A 26,689-nucleotide genomic window follows, 5' to 3' on the forward strand; every position below is an offset into this window, starting at 1 on the left:
TCAATGGTCTGGCCTGCAGGATCAGCCTGAGAGAGACCAAGAGCAGGCCTACCTGTTTCAGGCAAGGCCTTGGGCCTGCCTCCTGTTCTCTCATCCCTACCCTCAGTAAGAACACATCCACGTGTCTTTAGTGAGCCCTAAACTTGGTACTAAGCGTCTGGAGTATCAAGCCTTTTAAAGGTACTGTAAGGCTTAATCAAGGATTGTAATGTTCTACTGATGTCTTTAGACTTACACAGTATGGACCTGATCCTGCAACACTTAGTCCCTTCAGCTGGTGTAAATTGTCAGAACTCCATTGAAGTCAATGGAGCTCTGACACTTTACACCAGCTGAGAATCTGGCTCTTTGCACTGTACTTTGAGGGCAATGGGACTATTCACAATAGTAACCACTATGCTCAGTAGCAAGTGTTAATGGGACCAGGCCCTATGATGGGTAAAAGACAATGGTGTGGCATAAACATGGATTCTATATTTGTTAACCAAAAAATTGACACAGCTGGGAAATAATTCTACTAAAAGATGTAATCATGGTGTGTAAACAAGACACCTATAGATTTTGCTTTTCAAAACGTTTGATTTTCAGTTTGATTTTTTCTATCATCCCCATTCTCCTTTTTGAGTGTTTATATGTTTTCTTTAACTCTTCACTATACTGACCAAAAAACCCTACAACTCTGCTCCCTTACTTTTTTATTTGCTAATCTACCAATTACAGATTGATAAATTAATGTTTCATTCAGGTTTTAGGGCTGGTTCCCATTCAGGTCTTTCATGTCACTCAGACTTTTGGCCATGTTCATCATGGGCTAAAGACATCTTACTAAATGTAGGGCCAGAATCTCATCTGCCATTTTTTCCTTTTGACTACTCAGTTGATGCAAAACAGCCATGACTAGTCAAATGAGAATCCCCCCAGCAGTGAGGTGCTCTCAGCTGGAATACAGCAGGTAGAGTTTGCACCTACACCAACTGCTCTTAGCCCCCAGTACAGAGGGCATGTTTGGAGAGGAGGGGAGCAGGGCAGAGAACAGCAGCATTCCACCAGTTTTTGGCTAACATATGATTCCTGAGGGACCATACAGAGCTGATATAAGTTTGAGCAGACCCTGGGCTGCTTCAGCTCAAGGCTGGGGCTGGAGTAGCTGTGGCTTCAGAATCAGAGATCTGTAAACAACTTTCAGATTCCAAGCGGATCTTGGCATGGTAAGAATCTAATCCAAAGGCCTCTCCATTTACTCTTTTCATTTTAATATATAGATTGTAGAAAGAGCTCTACTTTGTAACTGCAGTTAATAAATGCAAAAGTGATAGTAAGCATTCAGGAAGCTTTTCAGACGTTAGGGGAAAAGAAATGTCTCGAATAAGCAGTCAAGAGGGCCTGTGAGAATTATTGTAATCAGTGGTGGAATAGTATGGCACAGTATTTTGAGGAAGCCTCTGAAAGACATGACCAGAAATCTGTATTTGAGACTTTGAAGATCCTAGTTGGATATTCATTCTCATGGCTTCTGCCAGTTAAGGACAAAAATGGAAAATACTAATAGGATATTGATGCACAACTTGAGCATTGGCACGAGCATTCTTGTGAATTAATAAATAAATCCCCACCAATATGTAAACTACAAGCTAGTCCAAAAATGAACCCAAATGAAAACAGACTGGTAACATTAGAGGAAGTGATATTTCAAACAGTTACAGAATGATAAAGCTCCTGGTCTGGACAAAATTACCTCAAAACAGCTGCAGAGTGGAGGTCCAGATTTAGTTCACTGGTTTTATCAAGTTGCCTTAACAGCTTGGGAAACTGATCACTTTCCAGAAGGTTTGGAAAGAGGCTACATCATCCTTTTTTCAAAAAAGAGTGATCAGCTTCCTCAAACAATATAGGAATAATGCTGCTGTCAGTCCAAGGGAAAGGGTTTATAATCATACTACTGATGAGGGGGGGAGGGATAGCTCGGTGGTTTGAGCATTGGCCTGCTAAACCCAGGGTTGTGAGTTCAATCCTTGAGGGGGCCATTTGGGATCTGGGGCAAAAATTGGGGATTGGTCCTGCTTTGAGCAGGGGGTTGGACTAGATGACCTCCTGAGGTCTCTTCCAACTCTATGATACTGAACTGACTGAAATACTGTCCCAACCCAAAAATGAGAGACGACTGCTGTGGTTTCCATACAAACCACTCTATATACGCTCTGTGAAATGTTATTGGCAAGCCAGACTGACAAAAGGAAGTTAACATGGCATTTATAGACTCAGGGCGTCAACCAGGAGTGTGTATATTGCTGCGCCAGTCTGGGGTGCCTCAGGACTGAGTGTACCTAGTGGAGGAACTATATCACGCTTGCATTATAGACTTGTTTTCAGTAGAATCAGTGGTACGTCAGGGATGCATTCACTCACCAAACTTATTTCCTGTTCTAAGAGACTGTGTGACCACAAAGTTGATTGAAGCTAAAGTACGAGGTGGAAAGTTAAAGATTCTTTAGAGGATATCAAGTATGCAGATAATATTGCCTTACTTGGAGAGATTACTGACCAACTACAGCTAAGGCTGGAAGAGCTGAGAAAAAATTAGGTCCCTGCAGCTGTGCCTGCTGAGTCTCCATAACCTAACGAGTCAGCTAGGCTGCCTGACTGATGCCCTGCCTGATTGGCTGAGGAAGCCAGCAGGGTGGTTCTTAAGCCCAGCAGCAGCAGTAGATCGTTGGCTGCTCAATGCATATGTACATAGACTCTCTGCCTCCCTGTGCTCTCCTCACTCCAAGCCTGCTCCTGCTTTGCTCCTTCAGTGCTCCAGCCCAGATCCTACTCTGCACCCAGCCTTGTTCCCATTCTCTCCCAGCCCTGCTCCTGCCTTCCCTGAGTCCAGGTAATCTGGCTGTGTCCCTCAGCTCTGATTCCTGGCTTCGACTCTGTCTCGACCCTTGGCTCTGGCATTCGAAGTCTGACTTATGTTCTGATCTTCAGTTCTGAACCCCAGCTCTGATTCTGCTTTGAGTTTGGGCTCTGGCCTTTGGACTCTGAGCACTAGGCCAGACTCCTGTTCCAGTCAATAGGCCTGATCACCTGTGGCCTGATTCCCTGACAGAATCCTTAGGACTTAAGATCAGTGGTGATAAAATAAAAGCTGTGGATGCCTCTTATAAAACAGAAATGAATGATCTGCTGACATGCATGTAGTTGGCAATAACATTGAATGGATGAATAGTTTTATCTATCTGGGTAATCAGATTACATTAGAAGGCTCTATAACTGAAGAAGTCACATGTCAGATCAGTCTTGCATCAATGACAGTTCAGCGTCTTTACAGACATCTGTGTGGCTGGCAGGTTGTCTGCGTGATAACTAAGATACGAGTGTTCAATGCAGTATGGATGACAACCCTGTTATAAAGAGCAGAAAAATGGCCATAAAAAACAGCCAAGGAGAGGAAACTGAACAGTTTTCAGTTCAAAAGTTATGATTATTCTTAACATCCATTGGTTTGATTTTGTTACAAATGAGGAGATACTTAGATGATCCCAGAAAGTTGCAGTCTTGCACCAGTTGAGAACAAGTAGACAGCAATGGTAGGGTCATGGCCAACGTGCAGAAGAAGGTATGCTTTTACAGTATGTTTATGGAGGTGAGGTGGAAGGAAGTAGAGCACAAGGCTGACCATGAATGCAGTTGGAAATGCAATTTTGAGAGTTTTAAGACCCCTAAAACCTCCCATATTGACTCTTGCTGAAGGAAGAAGACTTGCAAGGGATGGTTCAAGATGGAAATCCTTTCTACGTGCCACCCTGGTTACACCATAGCCAAGTTAATCTGCTGCTGCTTCTTAGGATTTGAGGCAAACTGTTATCATCCATATGGCTTTGGAGGTCAGACACTGGTTCTTAGAGGCTGTGGGATTTTTGCTGCCCGAATTGACATAAACAACATCTAAATTCCTGTCAGTGGTTTACTAATACATTTAACAGCAAAAGTGAATGAGCAAATCTTTCTACTGTAGAAAAACATCTTATAATGTTGATTTATCTGGGATAAATGAGGGGTGTGTATAAATTGCTCAAGTGGCAACTCTTCACTGTCAATCTTTCCTAAACACTTTTTTTTTTTTGGGGGGGGGGGGGGGGAGGGAGGAATAAATGGGTGAGTATTTTCCTGAAGAATCGTCTGTTTTACTGCATGAAGAATATATGATGGTAATGAGTGACAGGACTGCAAACTGTTAGCCAGGTTCTGAAGAGTACAGCCCATGGATATCAAGCAGAAATCTTTCCCTCTGCAGGGGGAGTGTGTGGAGCAAAAAAATTTCTACCCCATTTGTAGTCCCCCACCTTTCCCCACACCCCCCCAAAAAAGACTGCTGGGAAGAACTATTCCTGGGCAGGGGGCCTAAGAACAAGGCATGCAGGCCAAATCTTTTTACGATTAATCCATTGGCTGGGCGTTGATCCAGTCCACAATAACCACACACATTACTCATGATCGTGCTAAGACTGTCTATACGATGAGGCTGTGTGTGGGGCTGCAGCAGGCCAGAGTATGGGTGCATTCTAATGCTGGGTTTTGCCTCCAATTTTTTGAACCATATGTGGGGGTATTAATTACTAAAGGGTGTCCCAGATTCGCTTAGCAATTAAAAGTTCAAATGTGACTTAATCACAGCCCTGTCTCGTGCTCTGGAAGGCATTGTACTTTAGGAAGGTACAATCCCTTCCAGAGTTTGGTGCCATATAAGGGGAGCAAACCCAGTGCCTACATTCTGTAAGGGTGTGCAGCTTACACTGCTTAGCATGGCTAGCTAGCTCCACTGCCAGGTGCTGGTGCTAGTGTGTGCTAGCAAGAAGCAGTCCTTATGTTCAGGAGAGTGCAGGGATTGCGATTGTGTCCCACCTGTGCAACAGACACAGCCATGTTGGAGGCTCTTGGGCCTTCCTCCCTTTTGCATTCATGTGGAAGCCTGACAAAATCTACTCGAGCTGGCTGACTTTTTATTTTTATTTTTTTTTAATCCTTTTGCCACAAAAAATTTTTTATCAGTTTTAATTAATTTTGTTTTTACCTCAGGATTTTTTGTTCATTCAAGATGTAGCTTTCAGATGTTCTTGTTGTTCTTACTGTAGGACTTACAGGGAATATCAGTAACTTTGCACACACAAAAAACAAAAAGTCTGGGATTGTCTCTGGAGAAAAAGCTGACATTTTTATTCTACTCATACTGGACCAGAGAGAAATTAAATGTGAAGAATGACTCCAATATTTAACCCACAACCTGTTGCTGGAGAGGCTTGTAATTAGGCATTGCAGACACCTGTCTCTTCTCTTATCCCATTGCTGCTCTGTGGTCTGGTTTGTTTGAAATGCATTACTGCCATCACTCTAGTAAAGGATGTGCAGGTGTGTCTATCACAAAAAATACTTCCAGGTCTAGTATTAATGAAAATGTTTGTTGGCAGTCCCAAGTAAAAGACTGAAGCATAGAGACTTAACTACTTTCACCCCCTGTTGGTGGTCACTCTAGGTCAGACTTGCGAAGGCGCACTGGTGATGTGGAATCCTGTCTCTCTGTTGCTTTCTGCTTTCCTGTTCTACAGCTAGAGGATTTCTCTTTCCAGGATTGCCAATCTGGCACTCTTCACAAACACAAATTATTTTTAAAGGCTTCATTGTTATTCGCTAATAGAAACTTTAGGCGGGTGCAATTTGAATCCATAGCCAAGGAATCTCTCTGTGGTTTCAGTAACATGTAAGATCAATAGCATTGACCTTTCCTTAACTGCAGGCTGAGTCTCTTCCTAGTCAGATATGGAACTCTGGTAATCAGGCATTTGGGAATGAAATTGGGAGCTTCTTAAGCATACTCACAGAGTAACCCTGGTATCTTTTTAAAGGGGTACAACTGAAGGACAAAGTTTGGGAATTCTCAAATTTGAGATCAAGGTTTGGTTTTACAATCAAGGAACCCTTTTCATTTGGAGATTACCGCAATGGGAATATAATAAAATATGAGGACAGAAAATCCCCTAATACATGGCATGAAGGCAGCTATTTTATTTAACAATTTTTGTTTTGTTTTGTTTGTTCTTAGTTCTGTTAAGAAGTTTGGGCTCTAACCCCTAAACCTCATTCTCTCCCTGTAGAGCAGTACAAGGGAGACATTCCAGCTTCAAGATGGAGCAGTTGTCTCATTTGAAGAATGTCAGTGCATTTCCTCAGATTACAATTTAAATTGCTGAGTGAATCTGGCGTAAAGATCCACAGAGACAGGAGTCTGAACTTATCTCCCTGCCAATAAGTAGGCCCTGACCTGTATACAAAGGCTTGTGTGTGCTTTTTTGAATAATCAGCTGGATAATTGGTATGGCCCTCATGTGCTTTTTGCAGCTCTCCTCCAACTGGAAAGTGAATTTTCATTTGATAGATAATCTAAATTGCCCTTAAAGATTTTCTTGGAAAGGTATTATTTGTGTACAAAGCAAACCAAAATAGCTGTCTTAATGAGTAAACAAAAGAAGAGCTCAGCTCCTGGGTGACATTCTGTACTTGAAAACTAAAGTTGTTAGCTATCTCAGTCTGTTCTCAGCACTGGAGAGAAACAAATATCTGGATCTGAACATGCCAATCAAACTCATTTTTTTCCTGCAAAATAGATGCTCTTAGAGAAAGTAGCACCAAGAAGTGCTAAAAAATTATCATGGTTTGCTGAGTCAGTTCAAGCTGTTGAATCAATAGATTTGTATTGGTCAAAGATTGTAGACACCCTCAGCTGGCCTGTGCCAGCTGACTCAGGCTCGTTCCGGCTCAGGCTGGAGCCCAGGCTCTAGGACCTTGCAAAGTGGGTCCCAGAGCTCAGGCTGTAGCCTGAGCTCAAATGTCTACACTGCTGTTAAACAGCCCCTCAGGTTGAGCCTTAAATACCTGTGTCAACTGGCACAGGCCAGCTGTGGGTGTCTAATCACAGTGTAGATATATCCTGAGTCTGTCTTCTGTTGTGGTTTCAGTGTGTATTGTCAAATTTCTTCTTTCTCATGGTTAGTTGCAATGGGAGATTAACAGGGGACGTGACATAAATGTATCTGACATGACTCCTATTGTGGTCAACAGTTATTCCAACATGTTCTGAAGATTGTAAGAATGCAGTTGAGTGGAAAACAAGGTGCAAAAGTTCACAAATCTGGAGGCTTATGGAGGGTTGTCTGCTGTTCTCTGCTATGATGGTCTGAAATTATACTTTGTGCACAAATGGCATTTGCAGATTTTCTATAGTGTGGTTTGCAATTTTGCTTATCTTTTTGCAGAGGCCTGCTGGAGCTTTTTCTGACTGCTGTGGATAGTATATAGCAGTTCTAAAGATGGATTGCAGAGCAACAATAACAACAATAAAATCAGAAAAAATGCTTTGCCCAACATTGTTTCTTTAATACATGTTAAGTCTTTAAGATGTTGTGTGTATTATATATCAGATCTTCACTTTTTGCGAGGGGACCTGAATAGTAATTCCCAAGAGCAGAGAAGGATGCTGAATCTTAGACAATCAAAGTAATATTTTCCCTATGGTTACTCTGACATTCAGCATACACTCTCTCCTAAAGGTGAGAGAAGGCAGAATGGTAGCTGAGGTTACAGCCTCATGCATCATGATGTCTCAGGTCCTCCAGCAAAGAGAGGGAAGTGAGATATTCCTATTACCTTAGATGGAAAAACAAATTGAAGAAAACAATGTTTAAAGCAGACTTTATATGTCATAGAGAACCAGTTAAGAGAAAAACTGAAAGGTTTTGGTGTTTTTTCCCAGTTTGCTTTTTCAGTCATATTGCTTATAAGAAATAATAGTTTTATTAAGGAAAAAGTGGATAGCTTCAGAACTTCTTAAAATAATGTTTGTGGGCTAAATAGAGAAGGAAGATACAGTATTGACTAATTATAATGATTGAGTTTATGTTGGGGTTTCTAATTTTATTTATTTATTTTATTTCAGGGACATCACCCAAAAGCTCCTTATTCAGTATCTAAACAGTGGGGTTCTTTCTTTGTGGACAGCATCTCAGGATTGGAAAGTACAGAGGAAACCTTAACTGACACATGGTCTTGCAAATGTATCAGTGCTTATAGCACTATTGCAATTCCAAGTATTGAAGCAATAGCAGGTAAGGAAGACTGTTCTTATTAGTGAATATGTAAAGTGTCCAGAAGTAATGCTTTCAAATTATAGATACTACCTTGAGAGAAAATCTATTTTCAAAACTCATCAAAACTAATTCTCCTGTTAACACTCAACTGTAAACTGCCAGTCACTATTCATTATTTTTATGGTTATTCTCATAATAGTTGTAGGCTGGACAAGTTTGGTTTTCATGAGTGCCTTAAATATTCAGACTTTTATCTGATTCTCTTTGGTTTGACAATGGGGCTGGAAATTTACCATAGGGTTTCTTCTACTTCTTGGTCTTTGCCTGGTCTTTCTCACAGAATTTTGCTACTTTTGCATTGAATGAGTGCTATGATTAATTCCAAAAGTGTACAATTTACCAGCCTCTTGGTTCAGTGTTGAGTCTATTTCATGTACAAAACGAAAGAATAACTAATCTGAGAGATTTCAGATTTCTCTTTTTCCTGGGCTGGCAAAGTCTTGAAGGGAGATTTCCCACTTCAGATGACAGGTTTCAGAGTAACAGCCGTGTTAGTCTGTATTCACAAAAAGAAAAGGAGTACTTGGGGCACCTTAGAGACTAACCAATTTATTTGAGCATAAGCTTTCGTGAGCTAAAACTCACTTCATCCAATGGTTAGTCTCTAAGGTGCCACAAGTACTCCTTTAGTCTGAGAGAGAATTCCAGAGTTGCCAAACAAAGTTAATTCTACAGCCATTGCCAGCATATAGGCTGAATTACTGCTCACACTTACAAAGGGCGATAATGTTTAGGAATCAGCTAAAGATACCACTGAATAGTTCTATTCTGTGCCACTATATTCTGAGAAAGCAGCTACATTATAAGGATATCACAAAACAATTAACCTAATATAACGTAACTTAATTATATTCTATCTTTTGCTGCATGGCAAAGTTTCTATCATTCCAAAGATAAGTGGCCCATTTACCTCTAGCCATGAAAAGAACTAGGGGAAGGATAACCTCTGTGAAGTTCCCCTCACAGAGTTTTTCCTGATTCATTCTGGTGGGTAGGATTTGCACACCCTTTGACAGCATTTTTGCCTTCGGGTGCCATGGGTCCAGGAGAAATCTGCAGGGTCGGCCCTGTTTTGGAGCTACTTCCCCCACTCCAGTTCCCTGAAAACACAGCTCTTTTTCCTGGGCTGGCAAAGTCTTGAAGGGAGATTTCCCACTTCAGATGACAGGTTTCAGAGTAACAGCCATGTTAGTCTGTATTCGCAAAAAGAAAAGGAGTACTTGTGGCACCTTAGAGACTAACCAATTTATTTGAGCATAAGCTTTCATGAGCTACAGCTCACTTCATCAGATGCATACTGTGGAAAGTGTAGATCTTTTTATATACACACAAAGCATGAAAAAATACCTCCTCCCACCCCATTGTCCTGCTGGTAATAGCTTATCTAAAGTGATCACTCTCCTTACAATGTGTATGATAATCAAGGTGGGCCATTTCCAGCACAAATCCAGGGTTTAATAAGAACGTCGGGGGGGGGGGGGGTAGGAAAAAACAAGGGGAAATAGGTTACCTTGCATAATGACTTAGCCACTCCCAGTCTCTATTCAAGCCTAAGTTAATTGTATCCAATTTTCAAATGAATTCCAATTCAACAGTTTCTCGCTGGAGTCTGAATTTGAAGTTTTTTTGTTGTAATATCGCAACTTTCATGTCTGTAATCGCGTGACCAGAGAGATTGAAGTGTTCTCCGACTGGTTTATGAATGTTATAATTCTTGACATCTGATTTGTGTCCATTTATTCTTTTATGTAGAGACTGTCCAGTTTGACCAATGTACATGGCAGAGGGGCATTGCTGGCACATGATGGCATATATCACATTGGTGGATGTGCAGGTGAAGGAGCCTCTGATAGTGTGGCTGATGTGATTAGGCCCTGTGATGGTGTTATTAGGCCCATCAGGGCTCGTTCACCTGCACATCCACCAATGTGATATATGCCATCATGTGCCAGCAATGCCCCTCTGCCATGTACATTGGTCAAACTGGACAGTCTCTACGTAAAAGAATAAATGGACACAAATCAGATGTCAAGAATTATAACATTCATAAACCAGTCGGAGAACACTTCAATCTCTCTGGTCACGCGATTACAGACATGAAAGTTGCGATATTACAACAAAAAAACTTCAAATTCAGACTCCAGCGAGAAACTGTTGAATTGGAATTCATTTGCAAAATTGGATACAGTTAACTTAAGCTTGAATAGAGACTGGGAGTGGCTAAGTCATTATGCAAGGTAACCTATTTCCCCTTGTTTTTTCCTACCCCCCCCCCCCCCGACGTTCTTGTTAAACCCTGGATTTGTACTGGAAATGGCCCACCTTGATTATCATACACATTGTAAGGAGAGTGATCACTTTAGATAAGCTATTACCAGCAGGAGAGTGGGGTGGGGGGAGGTATTTTTTCATGCTTTGTGTGTATATAAAAAGATCTTCTACACTTTCCACAGTATGCATCTGATGAAGTGAGCTGTAGCTCACGAAAGCTTATGCTCCAATAAAATGGTTAGTCTCTAAGGTGCCACAAGTACTCCTTTTCTTTTCACTTCAGATGGTGGGGGACAGCACAAAGGTTAAGGCTGCTTTCCAGGTCTTAGAGGGCAGTGACACTGACACTCCCTCTCCTAGTCCTTCTCCAGCTGTGGATTCTCAACACTGCAGAGGGCTCTCCATGGTGTCTGGATCCTGGCCACGTGGGGAGGAAGGATTGTGTGTCATGGAGTGTTCCCTCTGTGGGATAAATGTTAGGGGATGATGGCCCTGGAGGCTAAGATGTAACCCATGCACATGAGCTAAGGGAAAGATCAGAACTAACATTTTTAAACTTGTAACTGTGTACATTATAGTAGAGGATAAGTAGAACTGTATAAGAACTTTATACACTTCTTCAAAGAGTTTTTAAAAGGTCCATTCATTATTTGATGTTGAGGTAGTCCTGACCCCACTGCAGTGCCTTGTCTGACTGGCTTTATGACAAGCTGTGTAAGTCTTGTTTGTCCTGGCTGGCCTAACCTTGATTTTTTGGCAGATATTGTAAGTTCTGGCTTTGCTGCATTTGTTTTGAAATAACTAGCTAGACAACATTCACAACCAGCTATATGAGGTTGATGTGCTCTGGAGTGCTTTCTTTTTCCCCTCAGGTATTCTAAGTGCCAACAGTATGCTTGGTCCTGTCATGTCACAAACACATCGGCCATGCCTGAAGGACATTATCATTTGAAAAGCAAAGATCTGACAGAAATGTTCAGGGAAATCCAAAGAATGACTCTGTCACAGGCTGGCTGGCCTTTAAGGGTTCAGCCTGTGACAGATCAGCTACCCTCCTTCACCCGCCAGCTGATCCTAATCGGCTGGAGATCATGTGGCTCAACTTGGATATCAGACCCAGCTGCTGGGGGAGAGCTGGAGATTTCCATAAAGAGCAAGGGGAGTTTAGCTGGAGTCAAGAGACCCAGAAGAGAGGAGAGGGAGAGTTTCTTCTCTCTGAGAAGCAGCCTGGGGGAAGGCTGAGAAGCAGAAAGGAGGGAAGAGCAGACAGGGTGAGCTGGAAGCCTGACTGAAGGCAGTTACCCTGATGAGCTGCAGCCTGCCTGAACTCCTATGGGAGGGGAGGAGTGGGCCAGCCCCTGGACACTGAGGTTGTTTGAGGCACAAGAGCAAATGCTGAGTCACGAGGAAAGACCATGAAAGCTTAACTATGCCTGTGAGGAAGACAAGGCCTGCTGAGCCTGGTGGGGCTAAAGATTTAGTTTTTACATTTTTGGTTGGATTTCGATAAAGAATTTTGCCTCCCTGGAAGGAGCAGGGCTTTCTAGAGTGGTCTGGCTGGAGGGACAGGACACTTGCAGCTGGAGTAGGCCAAAAGTCTGGGGGAAACTGAGGTAAGGATTCTGCAATACTACATCGGGCCAGTAGAGGGCAAACTGAAGAGGCAACCCTGCCAGAAACTTGTGTACTGTTTTAAAAATAGTATTGAGTATTGTATCCAGAACAGGGACAATATTTTAGTAGAATTGTTTGATACTTTTAAACAATTTTTTTCCTTTAAAAAATGACCTTTTTTACCAAAACAAAATTTTCCATCAAAAATTGTCAGCATTGTTGAAATTTTACATTTTATCACAAAAGCCATTGGGGTTCTAAATTTTCGTCAAAAACCCTATTGAATATGTTATCGATAACAGGGTTTTTGTAAATGAAAATTTTCCATAATGTGTTTTTTCATTTTTAATTTTTAAAATAATTGGGCAAACGACGAAAACATTGGAAAAAAAATGTGGCTGTTGTTTCAAAGTTTTCCAAACACACCAATTTTGAAATTTCAATTTTTCTCATCAAAATAGGTTTTCAGTTTTTGACCAGCTCTACTATGCCTTTTAGGAGTTACACCTAAAAATTTTACACATGTAAAAGTAAACGGTTCAGTACTCAGTTAGCAAAATAGCTACATTATAAGAGCCATTTATCAAAGAGTGTTTATAGGAAAGGTCTTTTAAAGTAGGTGCTGCTGTGAGAGCTTTTGCTTTATCCCATGCAATCAAAATATAAAGCTAGTTGTATGTTTTAATGGGTAAAATGAGTACTTTGCTGAAGAAAATAGTCTGGTGGCATCTTTCAGTGATGGTGTCATTATATCTCCTTCAAAAAGAGTTTTGCTTCATCTCTATCCCCATTTTATAATAATAATACTCTTATATAGCTATCTTTCTATATAAATAAAAATCATTGTTCTTTTTACTTCACTATCCTCACTTTCAGAGATACTGAGGTTTTAAATGACAGACATGGTGTGAGTTCAACAATGGGGACAGAAATTCTAAACTCTAAGCTTGGCTGTGATACTGAGTATGTCTACACTGCGATAAAAGACCCATGGCATGGCCATGGCTGGCCCAGGTCAGCTGACTCAGCTCACAGGGCTTGGGCTGCGAGGCTATAAAATTGCAGGGTAGACTTTCGGGCTCAGGCTAGAGCCTAAGGTCTAAACGCCTGACTACACTGCAATTAAAAAACAGCAGTTGGCCCGTACCAGCTGACTTGGTATTACAGCACTCGAGCTAAGAGGGTGTTGAATTGTGGTGTAGACGTTCGGGCTTGAGCTGGACCCAAGCTCTGGGACCTGCTCCCCTCACAGGGTCCCAGAGCCCAGGCTCCAGCACAATCCCAAACATCTACACCTCAGTTAAACAGCCCCTTAGCTCGAGTCAGCTCGCACAGGCCAGCTGCAGGTGTTTAATCACAATAGACATACCTAAGACCCCGCAAGGGGAGAAAGTCTCAGAGTCCAGGCTCCAACCTGAGCCTGAACATCTGTGCTGCAATTTTATAGCCCCACTGCCAGAGCTCTGCAAGCCCAAGTCAGCTGACTTGGGCTCTGAGACTTGGTACCATGTGGTTTTTACCGTGGTGTAGACACACCCACTGACTCAGTAGCATTTACCCTCAGTTTCCCCAGCTGTAAAGAAGGAATTGCTAGGTATTTTTATTATGTATAAATAAAATGTTACTTAATACATTTCCTTCCAGATTCAGATACCTCCCATCCTTGTTTCCTCTCCCTTCAACTCTTCCCTTTTTTTAAGACTAGCTTTTTAAGATGTTAACTTTAATTAATTAAGTTAACTTTTGTTTTTTTCCATTCTGTCTCCAACCATTTGTACCAGCTTCAATGTGGAGCATCTTTGGTTGCTCCTCCAATCATCTGGCTGAAAATGACAGCAGATAATAGTATGAACATCCCATTCTCTTCAGCGATAATCTGGATTGCTCATTGGTTAAAAAAGAAAATATTCTCTGCCTTTGGATTTTATCTGATATGATCATTGCCTCTTAAAATAGGACACCTGTCTTATTATTCCTTAATCATAAAACAAAGAACACTTTGCCATTTGTTAGAATTGTCCAGAGGACAAAAAAAACCCGTATTATGTGGTGAGCCCCATGTATCTACTTCAATTTGCAATGAAACTTAAACTGTGAAAGGCCAAATAAGATTTATTTTAAGATATTATCATCTTGACTTTTAAGCATTTTTAAGGAAGTCTTAACTAAATAGGCAAGTAACATTCTGAATTGTACCTTTGATAAAGTAAACGGGATCTGAGATCAAAAATAATTATATTTATATAGCAGCTCAGATCAAAGGGGCTGAAATCACTTCTATGAGCTAATTCTCACTTGCTTCCCTAGTAGGTAGGGAAGTATTCTGAAGATGTGGAAACTGAATCACACAGAGGTTAAGTGACTTGCCTGTGGTCTCACAGAAAGTGAGAGGCTGGGAAAAAAATAGGAGCTGGATACCTTGACTTACAGTCAAGTCCCTTAACCAGGAGGCCAACTCTCCAGTCACTGCTCTGTTTCAATTTCAATCTCCCTCAGTTTCTGTTCACAGTCTCCAAATAGAAGAATGGTGCAGGCCATATTTTCAAAAGCAGCCTCCAGAATTATATGTACAGCTTTGCATGCCGGTTTGTACATACAGATTAGAGGGTTTGCACATCTGAGGTTTTGCATAAACCTGGCTGTATAAAATATCACCTCCTTTTTCAGAGGCTGTGTTTCAGTCACTTAGAAAATATGGCTATGACATCCTGTGTGGTGTGAGTGGTCTCTCATTCTCACTTTTTGCTGTTGTCTTTTGATTGTTACCCATTATCCATTTAAATATATACATGTCCTGTTCCGTGTAGCTAGTCCATCAACAATAGCTGGTATGATATATGGAGGATGTCAGATCTAAACAATATATTACTTTCAAGTGAAGTATTTTCTTATTTCAAAAAGCCACTAAATGCCAAACCATGAGTTGTGCCAATGCCACTGTTTTTAAGTTGATCAGGAGACTAATATTTTTCTTGGTCCCAAGGTCTACAGCAGTGTGTTAAACTGTCATGATTTCATTGTGAATCTCCCTATATTTGATGTTTTTCTTATAGCTCCAGCTCCTGGAATCCTGTGATTATATAAGAATCTGAGACTGAGTCCTCTCACTCACTCTTTTTAAAAAATGTCTAGCTCTCATGGTTGCAGAGAAAAGCTTGAAAATGTGAAACCTAAAGGCCCCAAGCCTAGAAGCCAAATAAAAAGAACTGAACATTTATTAGTTTTTACAAAATCTCAGAATTTAGGCCAATCTCAAGATTTTGGAGCCTGTCTTATACCTTTTGAATGTTTGAGGTTGGGAGTACTGCTACAGACAAGGAACAAGAGAGTGAGCCACCTGAAAGCTTTAAAATAGGTGTGGTTTAAAGAAAAATTAGTGGAAAATCTAGATATTTTCTGAGTGTAACCTTTATTTTACCTTTTATAGCTGTTCTTTTGAAATGCAAACATTATTTTATATTCAGACACACATTTCAAATCCATTCTCATTTGGGTTTAGGAGGGTAATGCATATGTTTGGAAATCTAACAAACCATCTAAAATCCAGTCATGCTGTGCCCATGTAAGTGCATAAGTATTCCTTCATGTCTTATCATTATTGCAATTAACTGATGGAAGAGCAAGATCACAGTTGGTGGTATAATTTGTCAAAGCCATCTCTTTAAAGATGCCGAAGGGTGTATATTCTGTCTCCCAAAATATGCAAGCGGTTTAGGGGGGGTCACTCTGCTTATTGTATAAATGTGATGATAAAATTACCACTGAACCGTGTCAGAGAAGCTCATGTTTCTGCTTACAGCTGCAAATTATGGGTGAGATAGGAAATGAAAGGCAGATGTGCCTGGTATAGTAGAACTATTCTAAATTGCACCTCATACATCTGCACAATTCTATATTTTGCATCAAAAAGTAACCATCCCACATCCCTCCTTCAGAAAATATTTAATAGCTGAGTACTCTAGAGAGATCTCATATTGCTAAGTCATTAATTTTAACATTTATTTACTGGTATACTCAGAAATTTATCATGAATAATTAAGACTAAATTACAGTTAAACAGATAAACAAAGTACATATTATGAGGCATTCGTTTTATGTTTTTCAATTAAATTTCTTCACTTAAGGTCCATTGAAATTAATGAGAGTCTTTCCAGTGCCTGGAGTGGGGTTACAATCCTGTACTTGCTCAGCTACTACAATGTGAAGGCCCTGTAAATACTTAGATAAATATATTGCTCGTTCATTGGCAGAATCCATTAATCTAAAGTATTTCCCAGTCATTAGTGCAGATTAGTGAAGTTCAGCTGTATATTTTTTAGTCTCCAAGTACAAAGATAGACTGCTTCTCTACAGTATTGCCTTGTACCTAACTTTCAAAAAAGGTTGTGCAAATTTAGACCTTTCTTATGTTTGAATGCTACAGTGGTATTTTCCACGGAAAATCCTGAAAGATTATTTTTTATAATGGAAGCACTGAGGGAAGAAAGGCCTTTTTAAAATAAATTACATGATATGCTTAGTGAACAGAATCATTTCAAATTTCTGATGTTTCTGTGGGGGTTTTCCTACAAGTGGATAAATTGGCATCAAAGAGACATTGCTGCAGAGAGGATGAGTGTTTTAAATATATTGCCAATATCTTGCTCTGAAGCATTGTTTGCATGCATCTGAACTGAAAAACATCAGCTGTGATGTATAGCTGTTTTGAATTGGCAGGAATCTAGTTGTAGTCTTGATTTGAGAAATATAAAGAGTGCCAAAACTGAAGATTGCTATTTAAAAGAAAATAAATGTTTCCTCAAATGAAAACTAGTGCTGAAAACCACAAGAAACTGCTTTTTCATAAAAGCAAATGTAAATTAAAACTGGCTTGTAAAGAGTCTTTGGGTCACCTTATTAAAGAAAATTGTTGAGCTAGTGGTATGATTCTTTGAGAATTACTTTGAACATAAACAGTAGGTTGCCTTTTGTTTGTATTATGATTTATTAAATCCTTTTGGCCCCATATAGATGTATTGACTTGTGCCCCTGGAGGTCTTGTAAAATCATGCATATCCCTAAAGATTACTTCCTCGCCAACTAACAGAAATGTTCCTGTAATCTTTCTCCTGCACTGTGACATGTCAAGGCATAGCCACCTCTAAAAGATAAAAGGGGTAAACATATGGGCAAATCATTAAGGAGGGAGAACCACTCAGTCATTTCCACGTTAATGTTATCCTTCAACTCAGTCAATATAATTTCATTTTCAGGCTGTGGGTCCTGACTGGATCCCAGAACTGTAGGATGGTGCATATCTTTTTAACCAGACTTGAAGAATTGTTTTTCTCAGTATCCTAAAATGTTACTGGGAATGGTTACAAGCCTTTATCCTGTCCTATCATAGAACATACATACTGTGGGTTGGTGTGCAGCCCACCCCTCCTTGATTAACAAGATAACGCAAAATAACTCCAGGACAAAGCTTCTCCCAGTCATGGCTCTTGTCTAGGATTTCTCCCTTTATGGCTTCTCAGTCCCAACCTAGCAGTCTACTCCTACTTCTCTTATATCCAGGGTAGCATAAATGAACCACATCTGTCCCAATAAGTGAATAAGAATCAATCCGCATTCACCTGCCCGGTCCCAATTCCTGCTGACAGGGTCTGCCATTCTGTTACAATTACTTTCTACGATTAAGTCTTCACTGCAGACTTAACTCATGCTCAGTTACAGTTTTTCCCCTTAACATGCACTGTGTTCACATATCCACAGCCTCTATTGATGCTGCAAGGCAAGGCATCCCTGAGCTGAAGGGAAGAACCCAAAGTACCTTTTAACATGTATTGATACTCTGAGGTAACCGCAATAAAAATATACAGTCACAGGCAGTCACAGCAATCTAGATGTTATGGTCCTCCAGTTCTTTCCCGCAAGCCCCCGGACATTCATTCCTGTATACCACTTTGCCATCTACCTGTGCTCCGGCCCTTGAACAGAAGTTGACTATCAATCTGCATCTGCACAGCATCCTACCTGAAGTTTACAGATTGTCTGCTTGCAGTTTCTCCAGCTTCATCCATCTCCAGCATTTGATACAGCAGGACAAAGTCCACTAACAATCCCATGGAAGAATGAAACTCTTACTTAGGCCAGGTTATAGTCTTTTGCAGCAGGGGGTTATAGTCTTTTGTAGCATTCATATGTCAGTCAGGGGTGCAATGAGGTGTGCTGGCAAAAGGTCCTAGCATAGATGCAGTTCTACTGACAAACAGTGCATTTGCTGGTATAGGTTATTTTCCTTGGGGGTGGGCTGAAATAATCTATATCACTCTTTTGCTGGTATGAGTTGGAAAACCATACAAGGAGCACTGTGCCAGTGTCGTGTTCTTGCAAAGCCTCCCAAGTGTAGACCTGGCCTTAGGTTTCAAACCTGCAACTTCATTTTCCCCCACTTTCTCGACGCTCAGACACTGCTTTCATGACTGCAGTTGAGTTTTTAGTGTGTGCCATTAAAACCTTGTTAGGCAGTTCTATAGGCTGACTCATTCAAGTATTTAAAGCCATATAAAGATAGAAAAATGCAAGATTTTAAAAGAACTTTCCTTTCTCCATGCTTTTTTTTTATGATACAGATCATTAAGAGAATGCTATATTATCATTTTCATTTGACTCATTTTATTCTATATTTAGTTGTTTTAGTTAATTTCAATTCCTCTTTTCATTGGTATATATCCCAAACAAGAAATTTACTGAAGAAATTTATCTCTTAACTAAACCTCCTCATTTGCACAGAATTTGAATTACATAGGAGATGGAAAGCGTGAGGGAGAATGTTCCTTTTGGACCAGCCTGCTCCTTGGCCATTCCACCTTTTTCCCCACAGTACATCTTTGGAGAGAAAAACAGAAGCTACATATGATGGATAGGGCATTCTGCTTAGCTGTCAGTCTTATTTCCATATCCCATCACGAGGCCATTTCCGTGTTTTGTTGTCTTGCATTCCATGTCAAAAGGAGACATCCAAACCAAAACATGGTATCATGTTCAGGCTGGACTCACCCAGTGTGCTTTGAATGCTGAAGATATCCTGTCCTGACTGATAGTCTGTATTTTTGCCTGGCTGGTATACATTTTAATAATCTCCTGCCACTTGACTGCACTCCCGTGCAATTCTACCTTTCTGCTGCTGGCTGGTCGTTATCTTCTCCTTGAAGTGTGAGAACCTAGCATAATACTGTACTATGGATTGTGGAGCATCCGATAGCCAAAACATGTCTGGCATCAGCATTTCAGAGAGGAGCAGCAGACAGCGAGGCATATTTGGGATGAGCCTTGGGATACTTGCCCTGAATAGGGAACACACCAGCAAATGCAACTGCATGAGGAACATACCTGCACCCAGGACCAGCACTTAAGTGGGGAAAATAAGGTTGAACGCTTGTCTGCTCAAATTGGAGGAGACAAAATGGGGGGTATCTGCCTGGGATGGAAAGGTGAGTAAATGGGTGTCTAAATTGTGGGGTCTGCATTGGGGAAGTGCATAGTTAGGGTTCTGGAGAAGAGTGTCTCTGCTGTGAGGAGGGTGGTTGCAGATAATTTCAATGGGAAGCAGGCATTTCTGCTATCACCTGTGCTTTAAGCATACCATCCTGCTCTCTGTCCAACCCAGGTGACTCTAGGCAGTGTTTCAAATATTTCCATTGTGTTCAGCAAATTTGGGAGTAATGGTCTAGTAGGTAATGGGACTCATGTGACCTGTTTGATTTCCACCTCAGCTATAGACTTTCTAGTGTGACTTAGGGCAGGTCTACACTAGAAACGCTACATCGGCACAGCTACATAAATGCAACTGCGCCGCTATCGTGCGCCTGGTGGAGACACTGTATGCTGTCGGGAAAGCGCTCTCCCATCGGCATAATTTCTCCGCCTCCATGAGAGGCAGAAGCTATGTTGGCGGGAGAGCATCTCCTGCCGACATAGCACTGGTGTGGACAGCGCTTTGGTTGCTGTAACTTGCATTGCTCGGGGGAGAGTGTCTTTTTCACACCCCTGAGCGATGTAAGTTAGATAGACTTCAGTGGTAGTGTGGACCTGCCTTTGGACTCAGATTTTTAAAGGTATTTAGGCAGTGTTGGAATGCCTAACTGATTTAGGAACCTACATCTAATTTTCAAAAGGATTTAGGCACTTAGGATCTGGGCCTTAATCTACTCTGGGCCTCATTTCCCCATCTGTAAAATGGGGATAACAGCACTTCTGTACGTAATAGGGATGTTGAGGATATAATCTATTACTTATTGTGAGACATTCAATACTGAGGTGATGAGAGCCATATAAGTAGCACAGAGAGATATCTTTCAAAGGATACTTACACATTGATTATGAAAATCCACAGTGATATTTTCGAGCCTGCATATCGCTTCAGGGAGGGTGACAAAACATTTTTTCTTCAATTTCTTTGTGTTTTGATTCATTAAACAATTAGGAAGTACTTCATTTGCACCTGGCATGTTTTTCCTTAAACTGCTAGGAAACTTGATTTGCTTCCCCCCTTGTCCTCTCTCCCCTCCTTTTTTACTTTTCAATATAAGGGTGAGTATGCAGCACTGGGGACTGTCATAGCTGATAGACAGTCACTCTTGCTGACTTCAGTGTTTCAGAAGCTTTGTTTTAACAGGGCAGACACCTGATCTCCTGTTTAAAAATCAGCACTGGAACCTGCTGATGAAAAATAATTGACATCAGATAAATCCATTTCTGGTTTTGGTTTTGCTTTTTGCCACTGGAGTGCTACAGTTCTGTGAGTGTCATGAAACAGAAGTAGCTCCTCTAATTCATGGCAGTGAAGACGTTTGGTGTTTGAAAAGACCCATCAATGCTATATTTTACATGTAGAAAGACTACTTCTAGTAGAGCGAGAAGGAGGGTGAAGTAACATCTTTTATTGGACTAATTTTGTTGGTCCAATAAAAGATATAACTTCACCCACCTTGTCTCTAATATCTTGGGATCAACACAGCAACAGCAACACTGCATACAGCTCCCAGTAGATCATTTGGAAGTTCCCTCATTCTGCAGTGACAGTTCAGCTAAGCATGAGAGTTCTTATTCCAGTAACACTGTTTACTACTTTTGTCTTCAAACTCATTTTTATTTAAAAATGGAATATTTTCCACATTTTTCTGCAACGACGTTTAAATCTAAGCAAAGCTGGCACTGTATGGCGCAGATTGTCAACTGTTGTAAACCTTCATCATAGCTCCATTAGAACTGTGACCCTTTACATCATCTGAGGATTTGTCCCTATCTGTATAATACTATACTAATGGAAATAAAACCTTACGGTATGGGTAAATGGTTTCAGGACTTGCCACTATTCAGCATTTTGATTAACCTTTCTAAGGCCTTACTGAGCGATTGCCTCATTTAATAATTCCCTGTGTATGTTAGAGTGACAGGATTTTTAGTTTTTTCAAAATGAAGTCCACAGTTACAGGGTACTTTGGAGTAGCTATATAGTTGATGGGGATTTCTGTATAATAATCTGGAGGATATTTTTGGGTGGAGTTACAAATTCCCCCTGCTGTTGACGATTTAATATTGCGACAGTTTTGTTTGCCCTGTTGACTGGAATGGCATTGACCTCAGAAAAGGAAAGGAGAAGGAAGTTCTGTTTTCTTCACTGCTTCCTATTCCCCATGAGGAACGCTGCTGTAGTATCAGGGTTAAAAAAATGTTGGCTTTGCTTATATGGGGCAATAGTGCAAAATGATGCATAACTTTCCTCTGTATACTTCAGAAGAAGTCTGTTTTTGTCTCGGACTGAGTTTTTTATTGGAAAAATACCTTCCTATCTGCAGAGCTTATTTAAGATTATTTTGGTTTAATATACCAGGTTGTTCCGAGGAAATCTCAGAAAGGATTGAGACTTAATACTTAAGTTTACCCAAGTAGGCCTTGTATCTAGATTAGGTTATAATTGTCTTCTATGCATTTACTTGAATCTTTTACTAATCACTCAGAATAATACTCGTTCGTTCTCTGTGGGTATGGGATTGCAACTCCAACAACTTTAAAAAATAAATAAATAAACAGCCTGTGACTCTGATCTGACTGGTTTGTAAGATGTACTGGCACACAGTGACTGATAAGGATTCAGAGATCACTATCAGCCTCTTAATAAATGTGGTATTCATTGGCATCATCTAAAACAGTGGGTTTCAAATTTTTTTCCTGGGGACCCAATTGAAGAAAATTGTTGATGCTCACAACCCAATGGAGCTGGGAATGAGGGGTTCAGGGTGTGGGAGGGAGCTCAGGGCTGGGGCAGAGGGTTGGGATGTGGGAGGGGGTCAGGGCTCTGGGCTTGGGGGTGCAGGCTCTGGGCAGGGGCCGGGGATGAGGAGTTTGGAGTGCAGGAAGGGCTTCTGGGTTGGGGGAGCTCAGGGCTGGGGCAGAGGCTGGGGGTGTGGGATCTGGGCTGGGGACAAGAATGAACGGTTTGGGATGCAGGAGGGGTCTCCGGGTTTGGGGGAGCTCAGGGCTGGGGCAGGGGATTGGGACACTGGCTTACCTCGGGCAGCTCCTGGTCAGGGGTGCAGCAGGAGTGCAAAGGCAGATTTTGTGCCTCTCCTGGCACTGCGGACCGCACACCCACAGGCGCACCCTCCTCCCCCCAGTTCCCATTGGCCGGTTCCCAGGAACTGGCCAGTAGGAGTGCGGAGCCAGTGCTTGGGGCGGGGGCAGCGTGCGGAGCCCCATGGCCCTCCTGTCTAGAAGCCGGACCCGCTGCTGGCCACTTCCAGGGTGCAGCAAGGTGTCGGAAAAGGTAAGCACTAGCCTGCCTTAGCTGGGAGCACCGCCGACGGGACTTTTAACATCCCAGTCGGCAGTGCTGACCAGAGCAAGGCAACCCAGTGCTTTACATGCCGCGACCTAGTACTGGGTCACGACCCACGGTTTGAAAAACACTGATCTAAAATATATTAGCAGCAGAGCCTAGGCACTGTCATGAACCTTTCCATCTTAATAAGTGGAATTTCACTTATAGTGATCACAATTCAAAACTTTATCATTACCATGGGATTTGCAGTACTCTTACTATGATACTCCATGTTCTCTAAGTAAACTAAGTATGAGAAATGCGGAAATGACTGGGTGAGGTTCTGTGGCCAGTATTATTCAGGAGGTCAGACTAGGTTATCACAATTTGACCTTAAAATGTGTGAATGCTGCCATTGGTTAGTTAGTTGGTTCATGGTAATGATCAAGTTGCAAGAGTTACTTACAGAGTAAGCAGTGTTCTTCACAGTTCACTTGCACTTTGCACTTAACACAGCTGATTTGGGAGCAAAGAAGAGAGACATATAGAGTCATGATAAAATATCTTCTCTTGGTTTGCCCAGAAATTTATCCCCTTTTCTCAATTAAGCAAACACAGTGAGATGAAAGAGGATTTCATTAGCTCAACCCTTGTCTGGATAAATAATAAAATGAAAGTAAATTGCAGTCCAGTTCCTAGTTCACATTGCACAAACCACCATCACAATTGGCACTAACTGGCATCCTTTGGGCAATCTAAGCTGAAAGGACAAAAATTAGTCTCTGCCAGATCTACTTCTTACTGACCATTAACCTCAGGAGGAAGATGAGGGATGGAGATGTTGTGATTTTCTCAGTGCCATCCAGCAAGTGGGTGGGTGGCAGTCAGAAACTGAAGCCAGATTTCCTGACACTCTCTCTCTCTCTCTCTTACATAATGCAAAAGCAGTGCTGATTTTAAACAATAAATAAATATAGGAATTAAGTCACCCTGGCTGTTACCATCCCTTTTACATCTTACTTTTACCCCTTGTAAAATAATGGAACAAATAATATGAGAAAAATGAGTGGATATCTAGAGGGTAGTGCACACATGAACAATGAGCATCTCATCTGACAAACCTGGTGACCTATGAAAATATAGTTGGCATCTATAAGTGTACAAAATAGGTGGGGGGGAATGGCTTTTTTAAAAAATAGAAATGCAAAATTCATCGACCAAAGAAATCCAGTCAATGTAATAGATTTAGACTGTCGTAAATTATTTTATCCTGAGTCCTGTGAAATCTTGTTTAAAAATAAATTGCAGTTGCTCCGAATAGCAATAGCAGCATGTGGATTGGGATTCATTGTGGGAGCTGTCAGCTGGGATACTGCAGGGATTGGTGCTAGGTTTGGTCTTATTTGATAGCTTCATTAATAAAGTGAATAAACAGCACACGAATGAAATTCTCAAATCATGCTAAGATGGAAGAGTTGCAAACACCAGTCAGGAAGCAGACCTGATGCAAAGGGACATAAAAAAATTGGAAACATTAGCAAAAAAAATTACGAAATGAGTTTTAATTGAAAAAATGGCAACTGATTCAAATTTGGCAACTGATTCAAATATTCAAATAATCTGAAACATACATAATCAATGGGAGAAAAATGTTGAGAGACACGTGGATAGTAATGACCAGTTTGTAGTATTACATGGCTATGAAAAGTCCATTAAAATTTTGGGGTTTGCACATGAACACATGATGTTATGGTACAAGGTGATATAATAATAACCACTCTCAGTATGGTCCTGGTGTTACAACACATGGAATGCTGCATTTGGTTTTGGATACATTACAAGAAAGAGATTTATTACGTTGGAGAGAGAGTTCAGAGGACAGCAGATGGTAATGGGAAATGGAAAAGACTGATTTATGTTAAAAACGGTTTAAAAAGCTAAATATGTGTAATTTGGCTAAAAGAGTCTGTGTATTTGTGTATTTTCTCCCAAAGGTGTAGACATCACTAAGGATGAGAAATTATTTAGTGTGGTGCACAAATGTATACTGGCCTAGTTTAATGAAAAATAACTGAATAGCTGGAAAAACTTCTGATTATGATAGATACACTGTAAAGCTGTAGCATAGTCTTCCAAGAAAAGAAGTGGAAAATCTATTACTTGGGAACTTAAAGACTACAAAATGTTAGACAACAAATTGTAGATTGCAGTGGCAGGGAGATTAACTGGATAGGGAATAGGTCTTTTTCTACGCCCAATACCTGTGTATCGGGACAGGGTTGAGAAATGTTGGCAGGGCAATATGTAGGAAGACTCACTCTCACTGCTCAATCTATGGAGAAATCTGTTTCTTAGAGAAAAAGTAGATTTCACTTTGTAAAACACTCAATCCAGGCCTTTTTCACAAATACATAATTTACCCAAACAAGGAAATACTAAAATATTGCATAATGGGGGGGAGGGAGAGGAAGAAGTGGCAGGAATAGAACTGCAAGTTCCCTCCTGTTTTTGCTATACATAAATTGATGGTTTTTATACTAGTGGTAATGGGTAAGACTATCCCATTTATGCATAGTATAACTTTCATTAACACAAAGGGCTATGTTTTCAAATGTGGGTACCTTTTTTTCACCTCCAAAAATTTACTTTCCATTTGTTGCCCAGGCAAAAGCTATATTTGCATGAATGAATGATCGTTTTTGAATGTGCAGAATAGATTATCCTGTGGTTAGTACTTGTTCATGCCTAGTGCAAGCAAATGTTCATTTTCATACACAAAAATAAGTTTTACACATGCAGTGGGTGCATGAACAAATATTATTTGTGTCAAGTAGGTGACCTCATGTGAGAAGTTGGTCCAGTGTTTGGGTGAGCAGTAGATAGACAATCCTACCCTTAACTCGTAGACTTTTCACAAAATACATTGTTTTGGGTATGGCATGCATGATATCACATTGTTGCAAGCCATTATACATCTTGTTACCTTTTGAAGAAGTTTTTGTGTTCAGTGTTTGTTTCTAAAAACTAATTTATCAACAAATCTCAGCAAAGTTATAAGGTTGAGCCTGCTGATAAAAAAAATTTCCTGCCAAAAATAATCCCCCTCACACACAGGTCACATTCATGTTGCTCCTTGTCAATTTTACTCTTGGGAGAGACTCAAAGTTGACAGCCAAAGTGAAGGAGATAAAGGAGCAAAGGGTAAACATGTCAAAAAATTCTCTATAATCCTTCATTTCTGGTAGATTATAAAGATGCTAAGAAATTCCTGCTTTTTGTTTTTTTACTTGTTGTTATTTTGGAAGCTGTCAAAAGTAGAGCCAAGAGGCAGTAATTTAATCTGGGCCATCAGAAGATGAGAAATTCAACCCATCTGTCCTTCAGCTGTTCTCAGGGGTGGCTCTAGAGATTTGTTGCCTCAAACAAAGTGGGAAAATGTATATCCCTGAGTGTTCACAGTTACTCATACAATAAAACAGTCACTGTGGAATTCATTCATAATAGTTTCCCTTCTCTTCTCCCCCTGTACTCTTTGCTATATTTGTACTACAGTGTGTGGTGTTGTTTGCCTTCATTTTCGTTCTCTCTGGTTTTGTCAGCTTATGTCCTTTCCTATAATTATCTGTGGGTCTGGGAGCTGCTTACCCGAGGCAGCTTTTTGTCCTGTGTAGTATTGGCTTGCTTACGATTGGTAAGGGCCCTACTGGGTCAGACCAAGGGTCCATATGGCCCAATATCCTGTCTTCCAACTGACAGAGACCTCAGCCCACTTAGTGCCATGGCAAACACACCATTAAACATCATTTTTATCTCT

The 26,689-nt window shown here is 40.9% G+C and overlaps 1 protein-coding gene across 4 annotated transcripts in view; it reads left to right on the forward strand.

Moving 5' to 3' along the window:
- The window catches only part of NT5DC1 (5'-nucleotidase domain containing 1), a 245,993-nt gene that overhangs the window by 205,644 nt on the left and 13,660 nt on the right, over positions 1 to 26,689 (forward strand). For all 4 annotated transcript variants that reach the window (XM_075126651.1, XM_048844736.2, XM_048844734.2 and 1 more), the window contains exon 11: positions 7,976 to 8,144. In XM_075126651.1, the coding sequence (XP_074982752.1) occupies positions 7,976 to 8,144 (169 nt within the window). The remainder of the gene's footprint in view (positions 1 to 7,975; positions 8,145 to 26,689) is intronic.

This window comes from Caretta caretta, chromosome 3, assembly GCF_965140235.1.
Source record: "Caretta caretta isolate rCarCar2 chromosome 3, rCarCar1.hap1, whole genome shotgun sequence".
Taxonomy (NCBI): Eukaryota; Metazoa; Chordata; order Testudines; family Cheloniidae; genus Caretta; species Caretta caretta.